Source organism: Microcebus murinus, chromosome 12 (genome assembly GCF_040939455.1).
Source record: "Microcebus murinus isolate Inina chromosome 12, M.murinus_Inina_mat1.0, whole genome shotgun sequence".
Lineage (NCBI taxonomy): Eukaryota > Metazoa > Chordata > Mammalia > Primates > Cheirogaleidae > Microcebus > Microcebus murinus.
The window spans coordinates 83,853,621-83,878,339 of NC_134115.1; the positions used below are offsets into that span (position 1 = coordinate 83,853,621).

Genomic DNA, 24,719 nt, shown 5'->3' on the forward strand with positions numbered 1-24,719 from the left:
CTACCTACAGTTCAGAGTTGACTGCCTGGGTTAGAGAACCAAAAATTTATTTATTGAGCTTTTGTAGTAAGTTGCCCTTGAAAATTTTTTTGCTTGTTTTATTTTTACTGTAATTATAAAGTCAAAAGCAAAAGCAAGCCAGGCATGGTGGCATGCACCTGTAGTCCCAGCTATTCAGGAAGCTGAAGCAGGAGGACTACTTGAGCAGAGGAGTTCAAATCAAGCCTAGGCAACTAGGCAACAAAGGAGACCCCGTCTTTAAAAAAAAAAAAAAAAAAAAAAAAGCAAAAGTAACACCAGCTTTGTAACCCAGTAAGTCACTATCTTTTTTTTTTTTTTTTGAGACAAAGTCTCACACCATTGCTCGAGCTAGAGTGCTGTGGCATTAGCCTAGCTCACAGCAACCTCAAATTCCTGGGCTTAAGTGATCCTTCTGCCTCAGCCTCCCGAGTAGCTGGGACTACAGGCCTGTGCCATCATGCCCGGCTAATTTTTTCTATATATTTTTAGTTGGCCAATTAATTTCTTTCTATTCTTAGTAGAGATGGGGTCTCGCTCTTGCTCAGGCTGGTGTTGAACTCCTGAGCTCAAACAATCCACCCACCTCGGCCTCCCAGAGTGCTAGGATTACAGGCGTGAGCCACAGCGCTCGACCAGTAAGTCACTATCTTAGCTGTGTGACTTAATGTCTCTGAGCTTTAGTGTCCTCATCTATAAAGATAAAAATACTCACTTTACAGGATTTTTGTGAGAATTAAGAGATTAAAATAAGTAAAAGACTTGCAGAGTACTAGTAAATGAAGATGTGACTCAACAAATTTAATTGTATTTTATTATGATTATGCTTATTTCTCCAACCAGGGGCCATAATTCTTTTTAGAAATATCTCCCATAAATTTGAGTTTAATTTATAGGCCTCTGTAAGAGAGGTGACAATATGCACAGTATAATTATACCAAGTAGTTAAACCACAGTTGTCAAAATACCCTTATACAAAAAATTATCTTTGAGTTTATTCCAAAAGGTCTCCCAGGAACTTTCATTGGTGTGGTTTCTAACTGCCAAAATCCTATGCTTTCATCCCCAGATACTGAATTAGAAGTTGGTTTGGCTACTAGAGTTTTTCACTGTAAAGAGTAGTACTATTACTGACTTTGAGGGTTAATGTGTTTGCTACATATCTCAGTCATTTATGACTTCTCTGATTACTTGGTTCTGGATTATAGAGTCATTAAATTTCAGAGCCAGAGGGGGCTTTATAAATAAATTAGTTTTTCCTCCTTACTTTACTGTTGGAGAAACTTAGTCCAGAGAAAGAAAGTAATCTGTACATATTTATGTAAGTAACCTCTTGTGTTAGTGAGTTTTGCACTGCTATAAAGGAATACCGGAGGCTGGGTAATTTATAAAGAAAATTTGGCTCATGGCTCTGCAGGCTGTACAAGAAGCATGGTGCCAGCATCTGTTTCTGGTGATGGATTCAGAGAGGTTCCAATCAAGGGTAATGGCAAAGGGGGAGCAGGCATGTCACATAGAAACAGAAGGAGAGGGAGAGGGAGAGGGAGAGAGGGAGAGAGGGAGAGAGGGAGAGAGGGAGAGAGGGAGAGAGGGAGAGAGAGAGAGAGAGAGAGAGAGAGAGAGAGAGAGAGAGAGAGAGAGAGAGAGAGAGAGAGAGAGAGAGAGGAGAAGGTGTCCACACTCTTTTAAACAACCAGCTCTCACGTGAACTAATAGAGAGAGAACTCACTTATTACCTCTAGGGGGGCATCACACCATACATGGCAGATCTTCCCCCATGAACCAAACATCTCCCACCCTACCTCCAACATTGGGGATCAAATTTCGACATGAGATTTGGAGGGGAAAAACATCCAAATTATATCACTTGTATACTACAGCTGCCTCTGCATCTCATTTGGCCTTTAAATGACCTATATATCTAGAACACTCAATGGTTGCTAAGCTAGACTACATGAATTTACACACCAAACTTTCTAGTCTAGTAAACTGATGGCTCTTAACAGAAATTGGGAAAACAATGTAATCATTATGAGTTTAAGGGCAACTTCCTGACATTTAAGGATTAAAACTGAATATAGATAGGTCCTTAGAATCCCCATACAGCTTCACACTGAAATCCTTAAGAATATATGTATGTATACTCTAAGTGGACAGGCACTTTATCTCCTGATCACTACTGGATCCACGGAGTCTTACACAGTGAAAGCACTCAGGAACATTTGCTGGATGAATAAAAGAAACTAGACATGCATTTGAATTTTTCCCTTTTTGAAACACCTTTCCACCTTGGATTCGAGGATAACAGTTTCCAGCTTTTCCTCCTCTTTCTCAGACTACCAGTTTCTCAGTCTCTTTTTCTGAGTACTCTTTGGGACTTTCAAACATTGGCATGTGCCCTGGGTTAGTCCCTGGACCTCTTTTCTACCAATATTCTCTCCTTAGATGACTTCAGACTTCCACCTATATTGTGATAATTCCCAAAAGTGTGTCTTTAAACAAAAAACCTCCCTTGAGCTCCAGACTTCTATATCTAAACTGCTTACTTAACACTTCCATTTGGCTTACTAACAGACAACTAAAACTTAATCAAATTCTAACAGAACTCTAGATTCTATTCCTACTCCCCCATATCAACGTATTTCTTGGGTAATTTCCCCCATCTTAGTAAATGAACCAAAATCCATTACTTGTTCATGATTAAAATCTATGAGTCATTCCTTACTTCCTTTACTTTTATATTCCATCATCCAAATCATTAGCAAAACCTATCAATTCTCTCTCTAAAATAGATATAAAATCTACTCTTCATCTTCACTACTACCAGCTCTAGTTTAAGCCACCATCATTGACCTCATGACCATTTAGTCTACTATCTGGTCCTCTACTTCTCTTGGGCTGGCTATCATCCATTTTCCAATCCATTCTATAATGTCAGAGGGATCTTTAAAAATTCTTCTGCTCAAAAACAATCAAATTATTTCCTCTTGAATATGAAATTAAATCCATGGCTTATTTATAAGCTATATGATCAGGCCCTAGTCTAATTCTCTGGCCTCATTTAATTCTACCCTTCCCCCCTCACTGTGCCATGTACTGGAAATAATCCTTTCTCATTGCTAAAACAGTGATTTATATCTAGGGAGAGGAATACAGATGACTAGATCATAATATATCAATTCAATTGCTTACCATTCCTAAATTCTACAAGGCACTGTAGAATTGTGAGAAACCCCCTATGTCACAACATACAGCTTGACTATCAAAGAAAAGGGCTGAGAGTGGTAAGAGGTATAAGGCATAAACCATGATTTTAGAAAACCTGATATATAAGCAAACCACTTCAATAATTAGAAATACCTTTTTCCATTTCATTTGACTTTTGTAAAGAAAACTTGTTTGTATTATGTATCCAGAATACACAAAGAACTCTCAAAACCCAACAATAAGAAAACAACCCAATTAAAAATTTAAAAGACTTAAATGGAGACTTCTCCAAAGAGGGTAAGAGGATATATGACTGGCAACTAAACATATGAAAAGGCGATCAATATCATTAGCCATTAGAGAAATACAACTTAAAACTACACATCAGAATGGCTAAAATTAAAGAATGACAATATCAAGTGATGATGAAGATATGGAGCAAATAGAACTCTCATACATTGCAGATGAGAGTGCAAAATGATACAATCACTATAGAACACAGTTTGACAAGTTCTTTCTACTCCTAGGTATTTACTATAGACAAATGAAAACTTAGATTCACACATAAACTTGTACACGAGTGCTTAGAGCAGCTCTATTCATAGTCACCCCAAATTGGAAATAACCAAATGTCTTTCAAGAGGTGAATAAATCAACAAACATATAATGGAATACTACTCAGTAATAAAAAAGAACAAACTATTGATATATACAGTAAGTTGGATGCTAGTTTCAAAAAGTTATATACTCTATTATTTCATATATATGATATTCTCCAGAAGATAAAATTATAGTAACAGAGAACAGGTCAGTGGGTGCTAAGGGTTAGGAAAAGATGAGGGTACAAAGTGATAGGATAAAGGAGGTTTTTTTGAGGCAAAGAAATGATTCTGTATCATGACTGTGGTGGTGGTTATACAAATCTATATTCACAGAACAGTAGACCTCAAAGCACTCATTTTACTATATGTTAATTTTTAAATGAAATTAAAAACAAATATACCTAAAACTGCCTATCCAAAACCATTATAATGCTTTGGTCACTAGGTTATCAATTATTTCACAAGACATATACACTGATCATTTCAGTAACACACACACACACACACACACACACACACACACACACACACACACACACACACAGAATTTGCTCTAGAAAACCAAAAGAAATCTTTTTAGTCTAAATTAGTGAAAATGTCTAGATAAGGTATTAAGACTCTATTTTTCCATTCATTAAAAACAACAACAGGGGCCGGGCGCAGTGGCTTATACCTGTAATCCTAGCACTCTGGGAGGCCGAGGTGGGCAGATTGCTCCAGGTCAGGAGTTCGAAACCAGCCTGAGCAAGAGCGGGGACCCCGTCTCTACTATAAATAGAAATAAATTAATTGGCCAACTAATATATATAGAAAAAATTAGCCAGGCATGGTGGCGCATGCCTGTAGTCCCAGCTACTAGGGAGGCTGAGGCAGGATTGCTTGAACCTAGGAGTTTGAGGTTGCTGTGAACTAGGCTGATGCCACGGCACTCACTCTAGCCTGGGCAACAATGTGAGACTCTGTCTCAAAAAAATAAATAAATAAATAAAAATGAAAACAACAACAGACTCTATTTCTGTTTGGTACATTCCCCTACACTACAGAACAGATGGCCCCTTGGCAGAGAGTATAACTTCTTAGAACCATTTAACTAAGGGCTCTTCCCTCTGCAGTACCTGGCAATTTGTAATGAGGTTAAATAAGGCTACGGCATGCTCTTCCTAAATCTCAGCAGCGGCTTATTGAAGTGTTAAACCTTTAGTATTTAGGCCTCTAGTTCTGAGGCAGAACTGTGCTCCTTTCTAGCCAGGTACATTAATCTCTTCAACATACTTACAAGGAGAGGACTGACAAGAAAGTGAAGAAGGCTCTTTTCTGCTTAGGCATAGGAGCATCCATTGACAGATCAAAGTTCTCTCTAGGGTTTCCCTTGTATCTAAAACCAAACAATATTTCTGTCCTATATGGGCCTTAAAACTCACCCCAGACTCTGTCAGGTTGTTTTACATTGTTATGCCTTTGCTCATGCAGCTCTTTCTGCCTAGGAAATCCTTTCCCACTTCACAAGCCTGGCAAACATCTACCAGTCTTCTCACAATACCTTCCTGATTGAAGCATAACCTGAGAACCCAGATAAAAATGATCATTACTATCACTGCACAACGTTTGTACCCTGCAGTACTATTATCAGTGTACTTCTAACACTTTGTTGCATTTATTTATATGAGGAGCCATTTCCCTCTACTAGAATGTACACCACAGGGCAGGGAGAGAGTCTAATTTTTTCTGTATCCCTAACATACAGTGCAATACTAAGCATGGAGCAATTACTAGTGAATGTCAGCTGAATGAAAGAAAAGCGTGTATGCATACATTTTATTGCACTTCACTTTAATGCATTTTTTACAAATTAAAGGTTTATGGCAATCTTGTATTGAGCAAGTCTATTAGCACCATTTTTCCTACAGCATGTGCTTGTGTCTGTGTCACATTTTTGTAATTCTCACAATATTTCACACTTTTTCATTTTTATTATATTTGTGATCTGTGAGTGGCGATCTTCGATGTTACTAATGTAATTATTCTGGAGTGCCATAAACTATGCCCATATAAGACAGTGAACTTAACTGATAAATGTTTTTTGTGTTCTGCTGTTCCCCATCCCTCCCCTTCTCCTCAGGCCTCTCTATTCCCTGAGACACAATATTAAAATTGGGCCAATTAATAATCCCCCACACAATAGCTTTTAAGTGTTCAAGCAAGTGAAAGGAAAGTCACATGTCTCTCTCATTCATTCATTCATTTATATTTAGAGACAGGGCCTCACTCTGTTGCCCATGCTGGAGTCCACTGGTGAGATCATAGCTCACTGTAACCTCCAACTCCTGGGCTCAAGCAATCCTCCTGCCTCAGCCTCCCAAGTAGCTAGCACTACAGGAGCGTGTCACTGTGCCAAACGAATTTTTAAATTTTTTGTAGAGATGGGGTCTATGTTGCCCAGGCTGGCCTCAAACTCCTTGTCTCAAGCAATCCTCCCATCCCAGCCTCCATAAGTGCTGGGATTACAGGTGTGAGCCACTGTGCCAGGCCTCACTTTAAATCAAAAGCTAGAGATGATTAAGCTTAGTGAGGAAAGCATATCAAAAGCCAAGACAGGCTGAAAGCTAGGCCTCTTGTGCCAAACAGTTTGCCAAGTTGTGAATGCAAAGTTCCTGAAGTAAATTAAAAGTGCTACTCCAGTGAACACATGAATGATAAAAAAGTGAAACAGCCTTATTGCTGATATGGACAAAGTTTTCATGGTCTGAATAAAAGATCAAACCAATCACAACATTCCCTTAATATAAAACCTAATGCAGAGCAAGGCCCTAACTCTCTTCAATTCTTCTTCTTTTTTTTTTTGAGACAGTCTCACTCTATTGCCCAGGCTAGAATGCCATGCTATTATCAGCCTAGCTCACAGCAACCTCAAACTCCTGGGCTCAAGTGATTCTTCTGCCTCAGCCTCCCGAGTAGCTGAGACTACAGGCATGTGCCACCATGCCCAGCTAATTTTTTCTATTTTTGGTAGAGACGGGGTCTCTCTCTTGCAAAGGCTGGTCTTGAACTCCCGAGCTCAAACGATCCGCCTGCCTTGGCCTCCCAGAGCGCTAGGATTACAGGCGTGAGCCACCGCATCTGGCCTCTTCAATTCTATAAAGGCTGAGAGAGGGGCAGAAGCTGCAGAAGAAAAGTTTAAAGCTATAAGAGGTTGATTCATGAAGCTGAAGGAAAGAAGCCATCTCTACAACAAAAGTGTAAGGTGAAGCAGCAAGTGCTGATGTAGAAGCTACAGCCAAGGTATCCAGAAGATCTAGCTAAGATCAATAATAAAGGTGGCTATATTAAACAACAGATTTTTAATGTAGATGAAACAGCCTTACATTGGAAGAAGATATCATCTAAGGACTTGCATAGCTAGAGAGAACTCAGTGTCTGGCTTCAAAGCTTCAGGCTGACTCTTTGGTTAGGGGCTAATGCAGCTAATAATGACTTTCAGTTGATGCCAATGCTCATTTACTATAAAAAATCCTAGGACCCTTAAGAATTATGTTCAAACTACTCTGCCTGTGATCTATAAATGGAATAACAAAGCCTGAATGACAGTACATCTGTTTACAGCATGGTTTACTATTATTAATATATAAATATTTTAAACCCATTGTTGAGATCTATTGCTCAGAAACAAGGATTCCTTTAAAAATATTACTGCTCATTAACAATGCACCTGGTCACTCAAGAGCTCTCATGAAGATATACAGGAAAATTAATGTTGTTTGCATGCCTACTAACACAATGTCCATTCTGCAGCCCATGAATCAAGAAGCAATTTTGGGCCGGGCGTGGTGGATTGCTCAAGGTCAGGAGTTCGAAACCAGCCTGAGCAAGACCCCATCTCTACCAAAATTAGAAAGAAATTAATTGACCAACTAAAAACATATATACAAAAAAAAAAAAAAAATTAGCCAGGCATGGTGGTGCATGGCTGTAGTCCCAGCTACTCGGGAGGCTGAGGCAGTAGGATCGCTTGAGCCCAGGAGATTGAGGTTGCTGTGAGCTAGGCTGATGCCAAGACACTCACTCTAGCCTGGGCAACAAAGTGAGACTCTGTCTTAAAAAAAAAAAAAAAAAGGAAGTAATTTTGACTTTCAAGTCTTATTATTTATGAAATAAATTTCATGAGACTATAGCTACCATATATATTAATTCCTCTGATCAATAAGGGCAAAGTAAATTGTAAAGGTAAAACTTCTGGAAAGGATTCACCATTGTAGATGCCATTAGGAACATTTGTGATTCATGGGAGGAGGTCAAAATATCAACATTAACAGGCATCTGGAAGAAGTTGATTTCAACCTTCATCAATGACTTTGAGGGATTCAGGAGAGGAAGTAACTGCACATGCGGTGGAAACAGCAAGAGAACTAGAAGTGGAGCCTAAAGATTTGGCTTAATTGCTACAATCTCATCATAAAACTTTAATGGACCTTTCCATACTGAAACTATTCTATTGGACAGTTTTTCTCTAGTATCAGATTGGTAGCCTCATGTCAATTGTTTTAGTGTTCATGATTCCAAGGCATGTGGGGATGAGAATAGGGGTACTAAGAGAAAACTAATTTCTACATATTCAAAAGGAATCTAGAATCTTAGCACAATGTAATGGTTAGTTTCTTAAAGTACTATTGTAATACAAGATATGGCCAAAACAATGGAATGGTTGGACTATATCCAGTGATAGAGAAAGACACTAATTGTGGCACATCATTACCTCTTCCCATCCTGCCCCCAATCAAATAAAAGAAGTGAGAGCAGTAGATTTTCTTAAGAGCAGCAATTAATAAACTACCTCATGGCAAACTTAAAATAAAAAACATAGCTGGGCGCAGTGGCTCATGCCTGTAATCCTAGCACTCTAGGAGGCCGAGGCCGGCGGATTGCTCAAGGTCAGGAGTTCAAAACCAGCCTGAGCAAGAGCGAGACCCCCGTCTCTACTATAAATAGAAACAAATTAATTGGCCAACTAATATATATAGAAAAAATTAGCCAGGCATGGTGGTGCATGCCTGTAGTCCCAGCTACTCAGGAGGCTGAGGCAGCAGGATCGCTTGAGCCCAGGAGTTTGAGGTTGCTGTGAGCTAGGCTGACGCCACAGCACTCACTCTAGCCTGGGCAACAAAGCGAGACTCTGTCTCAAAAAAAAAAGACATATAAATACATATGTATGTGTATACACACACACTCATAATGATGACCTTAGTCAAAATATCATGATTACCACCTACTGGTTTCCCAAGCCTTTCATTTCCATATCTCTTCTTTCCACACTGACTTGTGTGCATATTTTGGGATTAAATTTTTACTGGGATGGTGTTTGGCTTTTTTTTTTTTAACATGTCCAAAATATAAATTTTCTTTACTGTGGTTATACCATAAATAAATACATCTGATATTTAATAAGTTATCCATAACCTATCAGCTCCTTTGAAAAGCAAAGCTAGGATGCTGTAGCCATCACACTGAAGCCATATGCTGAAACCTCAAAGAAAGGAAAACTTTCTCCTAATGGTGACTAGGATGCCAACAGAGAAACAGAAAAATGAAGTTTAAAGTCCCTTCCCATTTTTCCAATTGCAATCCAGGTCCCTAATTTTACTATGTTAAGAAAAACATTTAATTTTGCAACCATATATTTGGAAAAGCAAATTAAGTCACAGTAAACATCTAGCAAAAACAGTAAAAAACGCAAAGCAATACAGGGCACCAAATTGAAAACAAATCCTACTGCCAGCTTTGAATAATTCTTTGGCAGCCATATATGCTCCTTCTCTGCTCTTAATCACCTTCAAAAATTCTACTTTTTAAGTGTTGAATATTAAACATCTGTTAAGCAATATTAAAATTATTTTTCCCTCTTCATAGTTCAAAAAGGAGATCTGCAGTTCAGGTGACAAATTCTGTCTATGCTCCCAGGGCTTAGAGCATAGTAAATTCTCAATGAATGTGGGCTGCATAATAATTTTATATAAAGAGATTGGAATAATGGGCCATTGATATAATCCCTGAATCCCTAGAAGGCAGGTAGACTGACAACTCTAAAGTTAATAAGGCAATGATTAGCATGCTAACAATATTCCCAACTTTACCACTTCATGGTAAAGCTTCTGAGAAGGGGCTATTAAACATGGTCATGGCAATTGTCTTGGCATTTATTTACATATCAAAACACATAGGAGATTAGACTAACTTTACTACCCTTCTTTTCCTGATTATGATTTAAGGTTTTGGTTATTGTAGAGCCTATCTCCTATCCTTTTTCTTCCAATCAACACACTTGTAGAAGACTTTCTGCAAGGAAAAGACCACCAATTTTACAGTGACTCATTCATTTCTAATTTTCACTGGCACAGGAATAGCATATGAGCACAGCAATTCATTCTAGGAGAAGGCTCAACAGCCTGCCTCACTGGTTATACAGCATTTTCAAGGCTAAATTTCCAAAGGGCCCTTCCCTGATTGTCGCCTACTGAATGGAGGCACTCCCTGGAGACTTTCTACTGGGAATATAAACAGCACCAATCACAGGCTCACCTAAGAATTCTCTCCTTCCTAATCTCTCTAAATTTGCTACTCTTTGAACTGATTTCAATTTCAAACCATGTCAGGTATGCCTTGGGCACTCTGACACAGGTTTTCTTATTTAATTCCCACAGCAATTCTGCGAGATAGGTATTACTACCCTCTCTTATATATATGAGGAAATTGGGGCTCATAGAGGTCAAGTGACTTGGCCTAGTGACAGAGTCAGGTTGATGAGGTTCTTTCCTCTATACCAGGAAGCCTATAGCAAAGCAATAGTTGTAGCCAAGTTCTTATGAGCCATCTGGGCAGCAGGGGACGATTCCTTACCATATAGACCAAGAGATTTGTTCAGAGGCAACAGATTTGTTCAGAGGCAATAGAAGCAACAGCAGTTTGTGGTTTTTTTTTTGTTTTGTTTTTTTTTTTTTTTGAGACAGAGTCTCACTTTGTTGCCCAGGCTAGAGTGAGTGCCGTGGCGTCAGCGTAGCTCACAGCAACCTCAAACTCCTGGGCTCAAGCAATCCTCCTGCCTCAGCCTCCCGAGTAGCTGGGACTACAGGCATGCGCCACTATGCCCGGCTAATTTTTTCTATATATATCAGTTGGCCAATTAATTTCTTTCTATTTATAGTAGAGACGGGGTCTCGCTCTTGCTCAGGCTGGTTTTGAACTCCTGACCTTGAGCAATCCGCCCGCCTCGGCCTCCCAAGAGCTAGGATTACAGGCGTGAGCCACAGCGCCCGGCCCAGTTTTTTGTTTTAAAGGTTTAAAAATCCTACAGGACTTCATCTTCTACAGCTATCTTAAAAAAAAAAGAAAAAAAAAATCCTACAGGAATTCTCATTGGCCCCACTGACAATCCATCGAGGCTCACCAGCCAGTTGACTCCTGACCTGCCATGTTTCTCACCCTAATTAATGCAAGGTCCTTGGATCACAGTGTGAGCATCAAGACCCTGTTAGAGTTAGCAATGACCTTTACATCTATCAGGCTTTTCAAAATATGTAAAATAGCTGCACATTGGGAACGCCCTCAAACTCTCAACCTTGAAATATGGGTAGATGCTTTTTTCCTATTTATGTTTTTTTGTTGGTTTTTTTAAATTTTAGGACTACCATAAAACTGCAGTATTTATGGTATTTTTATCAAGTTTTTGGGAAATGACTTTTTATATAGCAAAAACACTTGAGATGTGGCTCATTTTTTAACTGCCCAAGCAAACTATTGGGCATGCAAAAAGATTCTTGCAAATGGATTAATTCCTTGGCTTAAAAAGAAACCCCAGTAGCAGGGGGACAGAGAAAAAAAATGATCTTAAAAATTTGCAGGGGGGGCAAGGGAGATTGGCTTCCATACTTGTGCCTCTGATATCCTTTTGTTCTCCTACCTCATTGTATTAAGGATGCTAAATCAAACATGATTGCAGTGATGTTTGTGTGTGAAAATGACAAAAGCAATAGGCCAAAATCCCAACCTCATCTTGAACCCTGAAGACTTTTATGGCTTTCCTTCACTAGGCCCTCCCCCTAATACACATTAAAGACCACATTGTTCAAAAGGGTCATGGTAGGTTTCATACCCCATTTTAATACAATGTAAATGGTAACTGAACTTCCAAGTTTTGTTAGTAATATTTGTATGTCTCAGGAAAATACCCATTTAAAGAACTGATCCTTTGGTTTAAATGTTAATGCAAAATTATATCAGAGAGGCAGAAACAATGGCATCCAGGAGGCACTGTTTATGGTGATTAAATCAGATTGTCTTTTTATGCATCATTTTTCTCCAGAAAAAAGCTATGGGTTAGAGATTGGTTAAAAAAATACCATATGATCTGTTAAGTGTCTAATTTTTCCCCCTAGCCTTAAAAGTGTTTATACTACGTCAGGTCTCAATTCAAGAAGCCTAAAATAAACTTGCTGCTAATTTCAAATGCAAGTCTTCCCCATCCCCCCTCTAATCCATTTGTATGTCTGTAAGTCACATTATGGACCCCCAGTTGGTTTATTCCTGAAAGATTTCAAATTGGGAGAAGAATTTTAGAGGCTGTTTATGATTCCATTTTTCTCAGCTGTTACCATCAGTTGTCACCAGTATTTTGGAGGTTAGTGCAAGAGAAGAGGCAAGGACTCCATTACTCTTTCCAACTGCCATAAAGAATTTGCAGCATAAAAGTACCTATTGAATTATTCCCTTAGTCCTCTGGGAAAGGATACAGTAAAACAGTAATGTTACAGTTGGGCTGTGGAAAGGGGAATTTGAAAAATGAAAATCTGGGCTAGTGTTAAAGAACAACAAACTTGGTAGTGCTTTTAAAATCCCAGTTTCATTGGTAAAATTGCTCACTTTCCCAAGCTCAAGAATTTTTGTTTAACAACCATATTATACGCATTAAGATGTGGCATATCGCGATTTCAGTGCATTTTAAAATGAGATCCATGATTTTTATAAGTTTCTTGACTACAAATCTGGTTTAAATGATCTCAGAATAACACACTAAGAGCATCTGTTTAGCTCAGTTGAAGTTTCAAGAGCCAATACCAGCTGTTGGGGGAGGGATTTCACACTTGTGTTACTCAAATCCTAACCAAATCTTGGTTTTTTTCATTCTATAATGATGCCTCTGAAACCAACAGGGTAAAGCAAATGTTACAATAAAAAAGAAAAAAAGAAGAGAGAAAGGGAAAGAGGGAGGGGAAAAACAGGGAGGGGAGAAAAGGGGAGGAGAGAGAGTAGGAGGGGGAGAGGGAGGAGGAAGGGGGGAGAGAGAGAAAGAGAGAGAGGGAGACAGAAGAAAAAAGATTACTCAATGCTTCCATGCATGTGACCAAGACCAAAATGATCACCCTCTCTAATTCAATACAGTATTAGCATGAGGACAAAAGGCATTTAAAAATCAATTTGGAATTATTTCTACTGGGGTTTGCTTAATCTTTCCAAGTTAAAGAATGAGAATATTCCCAAATGTTGAAAGGGCGCTCAAGTATTTTTTTCTCCTTTAAGCAACAATCTAATTTTCACAGGGAATTCATTCAGTAGCATTGTTTTGATTTTAGGTGTCTGTCCTGCCAGGCAGGGGCCATGCACAAGGGCTACATCTATCTTGAAGTGTGCACAATGGCCTCTCTTGCGGCTCTCTTTCTCTGTTATTGATCCTTACAGATGCTCCAAGGCCCTTCCCCCACCTTTCTCCAAATCCCAACCCCCCATTCTGAAAGATAGCTTAAGAAATAAGACTTCCTGCCTAGCGACTGGCAGGGCTGAAAGACCAGATTGTATGACTCCACAGATCAGGCCTGCCACAGTGAAAGCTTGAATAGAGTTAACCCTCTGTGAACTAAAACAAAACATTTGTATGCCCAGCTGTGACAAAGGTTAATTTAAATGGACAAGGGCCCAATATCTAAGACCAGGCAACGCTTTTTTTACAGTAGCGTTTTCACTGACCTCTTTTGTAAGTAGTTGATTTTGCCCTTTAAGTTTCCAAAGACCTCCTTCAGCTGGGATAATTCATTTTGCTTTACTAGAATTTTGTATGGAAAATTCAAGTGAAAAACTTGAAATTCACTTCCTTGTTTTGTGAAAGTTCTTGTTTCGATATCATAAGTTACTGAACGGCTAAGAAAAATTAAAGTTTCAATACTTAAATATGAACCAGGGGAGAACTTTCTGTGCAATCCCTTTTCCTCTTTCAGAGCTGGTGGACTACCTATCACTAAAAGATTCAAGCTGTTTGAAAAAAAATCTGAATCCTCCAGAGTCACCCCTCCTAAGTTCATGTAACTACTGCTCTGGTACCCCTGCCTGTCCCTAAACTCCTGTCCAATGGATCCAAAGCAAATATTCCTTCTTAAACTACTTTCTGGAAAAGCTAGTATATCCAAAATAGTTTAACAAAGAATTTTTGTGCATACTGGGAGGAGACTGCTAAAGATAAAAATAACAGGTCTTATATGTAACTGATATTTTCTACAAACTTACTTTCATTTCTATTAACTTACAATAAAAACCAATGAGGTAATTCTGACATACAAGGGAGGAAGAGAGCCAGTGTTACCATAAAGAAGAATGCTATTATGAGAGGGGTCCCACTTTCCTGGTTTGTATATCCCCAGAGTGAGAACGAAACTGCAAAGCTGCCTATGGCAGATGTTAGCCATGCTGCAAGGGGATGGGGAAGCTTACACAGGACTAGCTAATTCATAGGGTTAATGCCATTCCTAGAAATTTATCAACTGTTTCAAAGAGTTGGGAACTCTTCTAGCTGTAGCTCAGCAGGGCTTGCCTATAAGAAATCAAACTTTTTGACTGTTAAACATGGCAAATCTTTAATATTAAGAATCATCTTTTATCTGTTTCTTTAGCTGTATATGTCTTTCCTGGCCTAAATAATAAAGCAGTGGGATACAGAGGTTTCTCACATAAGTAGGAGCCTATCACAAATAAATAAATTACAACACTAACTAGTCACTGTTAATCACATATACACACAGAACATTTACCCATTTTTAAAATAACCCACTTAAAAAAAATTAGCAATGGCTCAGTCTTATACTTAAAACTGTAAAGTATGTAAATTCCCCCAAAGAGGATGAGGTTGCCTTATCAATGGCCTCATGACCCCAATTCTACCTATAATTAACAGTAGTAAATAAGGCTTTGGCAGATGGTGAACTGGATTAAGGAATTTAAAATATAAACAACTTCTGTTAAGAGGTAAGCAGAACAATTTTTTAAATGTGAATTTTACCTCTGTACTGGAATATAAAGTGAAGTTAAATTTTTTTCAAGCCACTATAAAATTTAAATCCACTCCCCCTTTTATTGCTCTTTCTATTAAAAACATCCACCACAGCAATCAATTCACTACAGTTCTCCCTCAATTCTTTTCTCTATTCCAAATTATTTACAGGCAATTGCTATGTACATGAAAACTTGTTGGCTGAATTTTGCCAAGACACAAAAAAACAGTTGCTTGTGGACTGCCTTGCCTCCCTTCTCCCTCAAGGCTACTATTTGCTCTAAACCTTCAAAAAAAAAATTCTAAACCTTAGATGTGGGCCCCAGATTTAAACAATCAGTTCCCTTACCTTCCCATGTCTCCATTTCATGCTTCTCGGAATCTGTTGAAAAGTTCTTTTGCAGCCATGAAGAAACAGAGATTACAGGACAAGTCCAGCTTGATGACCAACCACCCTTCCGACACTTGGTCAATTTCTCTCTCTAAGCCGGGACTACAACAATCCTCACAGGTCAGTTTACAAGCTGGTCATGTGATTACAAAGTTCAGGCGCTAAGGTCACAATGTGTATGGAGTTCGTTTATTACCAAAGGTTATCTAAGTGGAACTGATAGCCTTATTTTCTTTAGTTAACTACACTGCCTAGCATGTCTCTCTGAAAACTATTATGAGTACCATTTAATGGGAAATATTCTTTAGTCTTTTTAAAACTGAGATACTAAAATTAAAAGGCAAAATTTTTAAAGGACTTAATTTAAATGGGTTTTAGTATGTGGGGTTTTCTTTCTTTTTTTTTTTCCAAGAGCTATTCTATACTATATTCTTTTATACTCGTGACTAGAAAATTTAGAGCTAAAACCTTTGGCCCAAAGAAAAGACAAAACAAAAACTCCATGTTAAATATGTGGGATATTTTTTTGGGGGGGGGAGTGAGATTCCCTGCTTTTTGTCATTATAATAAACAATGACAAGGCAAATTCTTCTGAGGAAATTAAAATGTGAAGTTATGAGTTGTCTGCAGGGCTCACTTTAACTCTAGTCCTTAGTTTCCATATACTGGTTTTACACACTGGTTTGAAAGAATGTGGAGAAAGGAAACCAGGTCTGCAGAATCTTTTAGAAAAGGTTAGAAATTTCATCCTCCACCCCCAGCCAAAAGTGTAGATCTTTAAAATAAGCTTCTTGCTTCATTCCTCTAAAACTCCTAAGATCTTAAGCAATTGTCATGCTATGGCATCCTGATTCATGACCATACTAGCAGCACGCAGCAGAGTGTAAAACTGGGTGTACATGTACACACTCACAACTTGCCCCAGAGCTGCAGCGGCTGGCAAATCTGAGCCATATGCTAATGACACACGACGTCAAACATTCAGCTATCCATTCAGTTATCATAACAGAATAAAAGAGCAAGTTCCACTGAGAAGGTATAATGGCCCAAAGAGACTGATTTCTGAGAATAAATGCTTTTTAACTGTGCAAAGTGTTTGATTCTATGAAATCTCCCCTCCTCTCTAATTTAGGTTTGGAAATAACTTAAAGGCCAGGCACACTTTACAGCAGTCTTCCAGAAAAAAAGGAGACCCTTCTTGGGGTAGGACTGAAATCTGTTATTTGACAACCATATAACTGAATGGTAAATACTGCTACCACCATTACTAGAGGGCTTTTCTAACCAATAGAGAGCCTTAGGGTCATCTTACAAAGTTGGGCCTAAAGAGAAAGTGACCAATGATTTAGAGGAGGAAAGAAGGCTATAATTTTTCTAAAAATATATATTCTGCCACTGCTACCACACACCTTTCCTCAGCATAAATATATTGACCAGCTTTCCCACTCCCACCTTTACTCCATAAAAGATTGACAAAGATTTTCTTCTTGGGCCCTGCAGACCTTAATGTAGCTCTTAAGTAATTTTAATAAAGTGACTACAAATAGAATGAGTGGAAATAAACTGAAGGGAAAAGTCCACCAGCAAAAAGCTATTCAACTGGAAACACTTATTCAATGGGCAGCACTTCATCTCCCTGAAGGACAGGTTTATCAGAACTCAGTACCTATGTGTAACAGAGGTATAGTAAGTCTCTATATTTTATTATACCAACCTTTGGACAGAAAGATGAAATGACAAGCTATTAGTCTGGCTCCTAGTATCAAGACAGAAGCAGAGATCTTGAGTTTTTAAAAGGGTGGGTCTTACTAACAATCCTTGATGCACCCATAAGCCTGAGAACAAATCTTTAACATAGTTTAAGAATACAGGTAAGACTTGCCTTTGTATACGGAGCCATATTTCTTTAGCATTCTCAGTCCCACAGGTTTTCTGAGAGCCCTTTATATGCTCTACTGGGAGGTAGGGGAAAGAGATGGTGAACGTTACATCACACTGCCCACGAGAATGGAAAAGACAAATTTTAAATCTTAATTATGACTCACACTAAGATTGTTAAAAACAATGAAAGAGAAAAATAATTTAAGAAAATTAAGAGGACTCCTGGAATTTATGAGTGGGAAGAAGAGAAAAAAATAAGAAATCAGTAACATTTTCTATTTGTTAATAGTAGCTTTGTAACATAGAAAAGAATAGGTGAACAAAATTCTACATCCAAACGTATGCAGCATTTGCATACTGCATATCTAAAGCAGTCCAAATTATGAATGGCAGAAGCTTAGTTAACCAGGAAGAGACTGGTTCCACTTTCATTTTAAAGACCAGAAACTGAGGCTCTAAGAAAGAAGATGCAGGAGTCATCAGACTGAGAAAACCAAATATTAGCCTAGTCCTTTATTTCTTCCATTATACCGCGTATCTTGAGGACCAAAAAAGGCAAAGCATTTAAAACATTCTTTTAAACACCATTTCCCATCTGTTTATTGAAATGGAAGCTTTCAAAGATGACTGCAGATTTTGACACTGAAGGATATCAAGATGTAACATAGCCAGGTGCCGTTGCTCATACCTGTAATCCTAGCACTCTGGGAGGCCAAGGTGGAAGGATCGCTTGGGGCCAGGAGTTTGAGACCAGTCTTGGCAACATACCAAGACCCCATCTCTACAAAAAATTTAAAAATTAGATGCGTGTGGTGGTGTGTGCCATAGTCCGAACTACTTGGGATGCAGAGGTGGAAGGATCACTTGAGCCCAGGAGTTTGGGGTTGCAGTGAGCTATGATGATGCCACTGCACTCTAGCCTGAGCAACAGAGCAAGACTCTGTCTCAAAAACAAACAAAAAGTAATATAAGTTTAGTTCTTCAATGTAAAACAAAAGATAACAATTCTAGTGGCCACATAATCACTGGAATCATTTTAGCCTTATTTGTTTTTAAAAGCTTTCAATGAAAGTCTGATACAAAGTGAAAGCCAAACGACCACTTTCAAGTAAGGGGACCTCTACCCATTTTAGAAAATCAGATACATGCAGAAAATGTTTTAAATTCTTTTTTTAACTGTGGCAAAGGTTAAACAAAAACAAAAAACAAGGACCCAAGATCTCTGGTTCTCATCTGTCAGATCCTTGATACAGACATTCCCTATGGCAAGGGAAAGAGTTTAATTCAACCAAACAGGAATAATGAAATCAGTCAAATGAAGTCCATACTATCTGTAACTAACAAACAAACCTTTTGAGGGCAGAAATAGAATGAAAGCAACAAAAAACATACGTAGATATGACTTCTAGTTATGCTTTCTATTCCTGGAGTTGGAAAGGAGAATTCATAGTTGAGAAAAAAATACTCAGAGACGAAAACTAAAATATTCCAGAAACTGGGAGTTTTAATACAATTCTATAAATACTGATTGACTGTTTCCTAGCTGTTTCCAGCTAGGCACTATGTTGGCTATGGTGACATAAATGAATATTATGTGCTCCTGCTGACCCCTCTAGCCTTATTTTCCACCACTCCATACTAACCCACTTATAATGCAAATACACTAAACAGATAAATGACAATCTGACATTATGAGTGCGAGTGCAGTAGGTAAAAAAAGTGTTAGGGAAACACAGATGAAGAAATAATTGTAGGAGGGTATCACAGAGAGGGCACTACATTTGGCCTGAAACAAGCAGGCAAGTAGGAAAGATTTTAAGACCTAAAAGAACAGGTAAAATGGAGAAGATCTCAAAAGACTCTGTGATGTCAATGTTGTATCAGGACTTAATTCTATATGCAGAGAAGACCCCGTATAGCAAAATCAATTCTAGGCAATAAAAACAAAATAGGAGGTATCAATTTACCAGATTTCAAACTATACTACAAGGCTATAGTAATTAAAATAGCTTTTTACTGGCACAAGAACAAGGACATTGACCAGTCGAATAGAACAGAGAACCCAGATATAAAACCATCCTCATATAGCCAACTAATCTTCAACAAAGAACATAAAAACATACACTGGGGAAAAGAATCCTTATTCAATAAATGGTGCTGGGAAAACTGGATAGCCACATGTAGAAGACTGAAACAGGACCACACCTTTCACCTCTCACAAAAATCAGCTCATGCTGGGTAACAGACTTCAACATTAGGTGTGAAACTATTAGAATCCTAGAGGAAAACATTGCAAATACTCTTCTAGACATTGGCCTAGGCAAAGAATTTATGAAGAAGACCCCAAAGGCAATCACAGCAGCAACAAAAATAAATAAATAGGACCTGATCAAATTAAAAAGCTTCTGCACAGCCAAAGAAACTGTCAAGAGAGCAAACAGACAACCCACAGAGTGGGAGAAAATTTTTGCAAGCTACACATCCGATAAAGGGCTGATAACTAGAATCTATTTAGAACTCAGGAAAATCAGCAAGAAAAAATCAAACAACCCTATCAAAAAATGGGCAAAGGACATGAATAGAAATTTTTCAAAAAAAGACAGAATAAAGGCCAATAAACATATGAAAAAATGTTCAACATCTCTAATCATCAGGGAAATGCAAATCAAAACTGCAATGAGATATCACTTATCTCCAATAAGAATGGCCTTTATCAAAAAGTTCCCAAACAATAAATGTTGGTGTGGATGCGGAGAGATAGGAACACCCCTACACTGCTGGTGGGACTGCAAACTGGTTCAGCCTCTGTGGAAAACAATATGGAGATATCTTAAAGTGATACAAGTAGATCTACTATTTGATCCAGCAACTCCACTATTGGGCATCTACCCAAAAGATCAAATGACACTCTACAAATGGGACACCTGCACTCAAATGTTTATAGCAGCACAGTTCACAATCACAAAGGTGTGGAAACAACCCAGGTGCCCATCAATACATGAGTGGGTTAATAAAATGTGGTTATGTATACCATGGAGTACTATTCAGCTTTAAGAAACAATGGTGATATAGCACCTCTTGTATATTCCTGGATAGAGCTGGAACCCATTCTACTAAGTGATGTATCTCAAGAATGGAAAAACAAGCACCACATGTACTCACCAGCAAATTGGTATTAATGGATCAACACTTAAGTGGACATACAGGAATAACATTTATCAGGTGTCGGGCCGGTGGGAGGGGGGAGGGCGGTATGGGCAATATACGTAACCTTAACATTTATGCCCCCATAATATGCAGAAATAAAAAATAAAAAAGTCTACCCTAAAAATTCTATATGCAGAGAGTAACATGACTGGCTGTAGAAAAAAAAAAGAGTACAGGGTATGCTTTAAGACTAGCCCTATGTATAACAACCAAAGGCAATATAGTACCTTGTCTAGATCCTCATTTGAACAAATCAACTGTAAAAAGACTTTTTAAAAAAAAATCAAAGAAATTTAAATATGTGTAGGTTATATAATTAGATAAGTTTCCCACCTGCAAATTGAGGAACCTGGAACAAGTAAGCATTCCCTCCATTTAAAAAAAACTCACAACCAGGTGGGCAAGGTGACTCAATCCTAGCACTTTGGGAGGCTGAGGCAGGAGGATTGCTTGAGCCCAGGAGTTTGAGTTTGCAGTAAGCTATGATGACAACACTGCATTTAAACCAGGGTGACAGAGCAAGACACTGTCTCAAAACAAAATCTCACATTTGCCCAGTCAAGATTTTGTGCACTAATTTTTAAACTATCACAATCAAGATCAGATTATAGTATGAATAAATTGGTCCCTTTTGAATAAAAAGAAAGGAACCAGATACACAGCATACAAATATAAATGCAGCCAACTATTGAGTCTCTTGAGAGGTCTAAACAAGTTGGAACTTATTCATCCCATCTGGCACTCTTGCCTGTTTAACTTCTTGACAATTAAGATCGAGACTGGCCCAGAGATTAATGCAAATAAATACTGTATATAGTTCTGAATATAGCAACAGCTCAAACAGCTGTTAAGCAATATGTGCAGCTGAAGGAAAAAAGATCCAAGTAGTAAAGATACAGTCTCAAACTTGGGGGCAGGACAAATGGACATTCTCTTCTGGTGCTCTTAAAAATGAAGACCACTTGAAGCCCAGTAGTTTCCAGCAAACTCTGGCCTCAGCCCTGACTTCTCAGGTTGTTTCATTTGTCCACCCATCCATCTACCTGACCATGAGACAGTCATATGACACAGGAAAAAGCTTCTGCCCACAAGGAACTCAGTTCTGTGTGAGAACTCTAGGAAAAGGCCTGCAAGATAAAATGCTCCCAGTGAGTATGGCATGATGTCACTCAATCTGGTCAATGGTTCCCAGACACCTATGGTATAAAGACCCACACTTCTAAGGCCTTGTACGATCCAGCTCCTGCTGGCTTCTCTGGCTTCATTTCCTACCACTCCTCCTCTCTATAAGTACCCATCATTCCAGCCATACTGACCCACTTGTAGTGCAAATATGCTTAAGTTATTCCATCTACCTGGAATAACTCTCCTCACTACTTCCTTATAGCTTCCACTCCCACTTACTAGTCTTTCTGGACTCAATTTAAAAGTCACCTCCTCTGTAAAATATTCTAAGAATCTATTCTCCCAGCCCTCAAATCAGACAGAGTCAAACGACACCCTCCTTCCGTGTTGTCTGGATCTCTAAACTATACCATGACAATATATATCATATAGTATTTTTATTTTAAAGTTCTGTCTTCCTTATTAACCTCAGTATACCCCAAAGAGTCAAGTTTTAGTAATCCCAGGGTTCAGTTTTGGATTTAGCATATAGTAGGAATTCATAATAGTTAAAGCAATTAGAAGGATCTTGGTGTGTGTGTTGTGTTGGTGGGGTATTGTTCTTTTGTTAAAAACTTTTTACTGGTGCATTCATATTTTACCTCATTTTCACATTTTCTAACTCTTTTATCTTACCTCACAGGTTTTTCCTCCTAGACCAACTCTACTTTAGAGTCTCCTATGCGTCAGATCCTCTGTTACATATACATTTTCTGATTTATAAGCCTACCTGACACTAAATCTTCCAACAGTGAAGGGCCAGCACTGGTAGTCAAAGATTCCTGACCAATATGTCCTATTTTCTGGGTTCCTGTATTAGTGTGGAATCACATGTTGCTAGCGATCTTGTGATTAACATATATAACATATTTATCTCTCACTAGATTCCAAGCTACACAAGAGCTATATGGGACTGTGCCCCACATTTTTGCTGACCATTGTACTCCCACAGTGCGTGACACAAACCAGGTTCAAATGAACGTATGCTGACTGAGAGAAGGAAAGAAAGGAAAGGAGTTCCTCTAGAGAGCTGGCAACATGGGAAAAGAAAAGAAAATCTTTCAGGAAGACAAATATTCACAAAAAGACTGCCCTAGGCCATTTCTGCAAAGCCAAAACCAGTTCTCCCAGCCTCAATTCCAACTCCAGTAGATCCTGCCCGTACACAGAGCTCTCCTCTAATTGAGGGACTGAGTGTAATAAATCTGAAAACCAACAGGACTGGTTGTAAACCAGCAAGTGGCAATCCTACCTGCACCAACTCTATCTTTCCTACTCTACTAGAAATTGAACCTGACTCTCTTAAGTATAAGTAAGTACAAGGAAAAAAGAAGGCAAATAGGGGCTCAGTAGTCTTTTTTAGGGTAGAACTTGGTGCCACCTGGCAAAAGGATCAATTTTTATCAAACAAGAAATAATGTACATAATTCCAATATGAGTCAACTATATATAGCAGCTGAGCCTTATCCTGTTTCCTAGAGTCACAGACTACTTCCCTGAGCCTCACATCTTGATAGTCAACTGCCTCCTGGGCATCTCCACCTAGATGTATGCATCATAAGCACTTCAGACATGTCCAGACATTTCTTCCCTTTAAAATCTGCTCTTCTTTCTGGGCTCACTGTTCAGTGAATGGCATCAACCACTCAAGTCAAAAACCTGGGACTCTTTCCTTGACTCCTTTCTCCTCTTTGACTTCACCCACATTCAACCTGTCATAAATCCTGTCTTTTCTATCTCCTCAAAAGCTCCTGAATCAGCTACCCTGAAGAGGTATCACTAATCAAAGATGGGACAATTTGAACATCCTTAAAAAAATAATTAACTGAAACACAAATATTTAAATCCATTAATTAATGACACTAAAAAATTAATGTGTCACCATTGAAGGATGCTAGGAAACCAATACATCATTTTGAAAATTACTAATAAAGGGAAAAAGCAACTGTTTATCCTGTCTTTCCCAGATGAATTATATACTACCAGGTAATAAACAGCTATGGAAAAATTTCTTTATGGAAGCATTGTGGCTAATAAGTGAATAAATACTGGAATTAGAATATTACTATGAAATAAGAGATCTTCGATATTGATGATCAACTGCTCCTAACATTACAAGGAAAAAAAAATAATATATATCTTCTGATAGAAGAATTCAATGCCCCTGTTAAGCAGTCTTGCCAAAAAAACTGGATTCGAAGGCTTGAAGTTGATTAAGCCCCTAGCTCTATCAACTAAACTAAAAGAACTACAAAGTTCAGAGAACACATTCAGCTACATCATAAGGATGCAATCAGCAAAATCTGGGAAGTGGTAAATTCATTAAGACAAACCACCTAATCATTTAAGTTAAATCAGGAGGAAAAAAGATAAAAGAGAAATCTACAGATTAAAGAAAACTTTTAGAGATATACATGGGAATATTAACAAATGAAATATGATATCTAAAATGGAAGTATGGGTGGGACACGATTAGGCAATGGATGATGGTTGTTGAAGCTGGTACATGAGTTCACTATATTACTTAATATATTCCTATGCTCATTTCATAAAAGTTAAAACAAACAAACCTTCCTGAATCCATAGTTTCTGTCTCCATTCTCCCAGTCTTGGCCACTCCCCCCCGCCCCCCCCCCCCCGTTTTATTTCAAGAGCTTTGTTATGGTATGTCTTGCTAGCTCCTATGTTTTTCCATTTTTCTTTCCTCTATACCACTCTCCCCCAATCCATCCTCTATCCTGGCTGCTTTCTAAGGCTCATTCCTACTTAAAATCTTTCACTGACTTTAGAATAAAGCACCTTCCCAAGCTCACAAGGGTCTTCCTGATTGAGCGCCTTGCCACCCCTCTCCTTTCTCCCTTCTCATATTCACAATGCTCTCAATAAATAGTGCTATTTGCAGTTTCCCAAATGTGCCTTTGCATGTACTGTTCCTTCTGGCTAGTTT

The 24,719-nt window shown here is 38.5% G+C and overlaps 1 protein-coding gene across 4 annotated transcripts in view; it reads right to left on the reverse strand.

Moving 5' to 3' along the window:
- NR6A1 (nuclear receptor subfamily 6 group A member 1) overlaps positions 1-24,719 on the reverse strand; it is a 238,189-nt gene that overhangs the window by 57,193 nt on the left and 156,277 nt on the right. Inside the window, exon 1 of one of the 4 annotated variants that reach the window (XM_012771870.3) lies at positions 15,479-24,364. The exons of the other annotated variants lie outside the window; for them this stretch is intronic. Within the exon in view, the coding sequence (XP_012627324.1) occupies positions 15,479-15,494 (16 nt within the window). The 5' untranslated portion in view covers positions 15,495-24,364. Of the gene's footprint in view, positions 1-15,478; positions 24,365-24,719 lie in introns of those variants that run through there. 4 annotated transcript variants of the gene reach the window in all.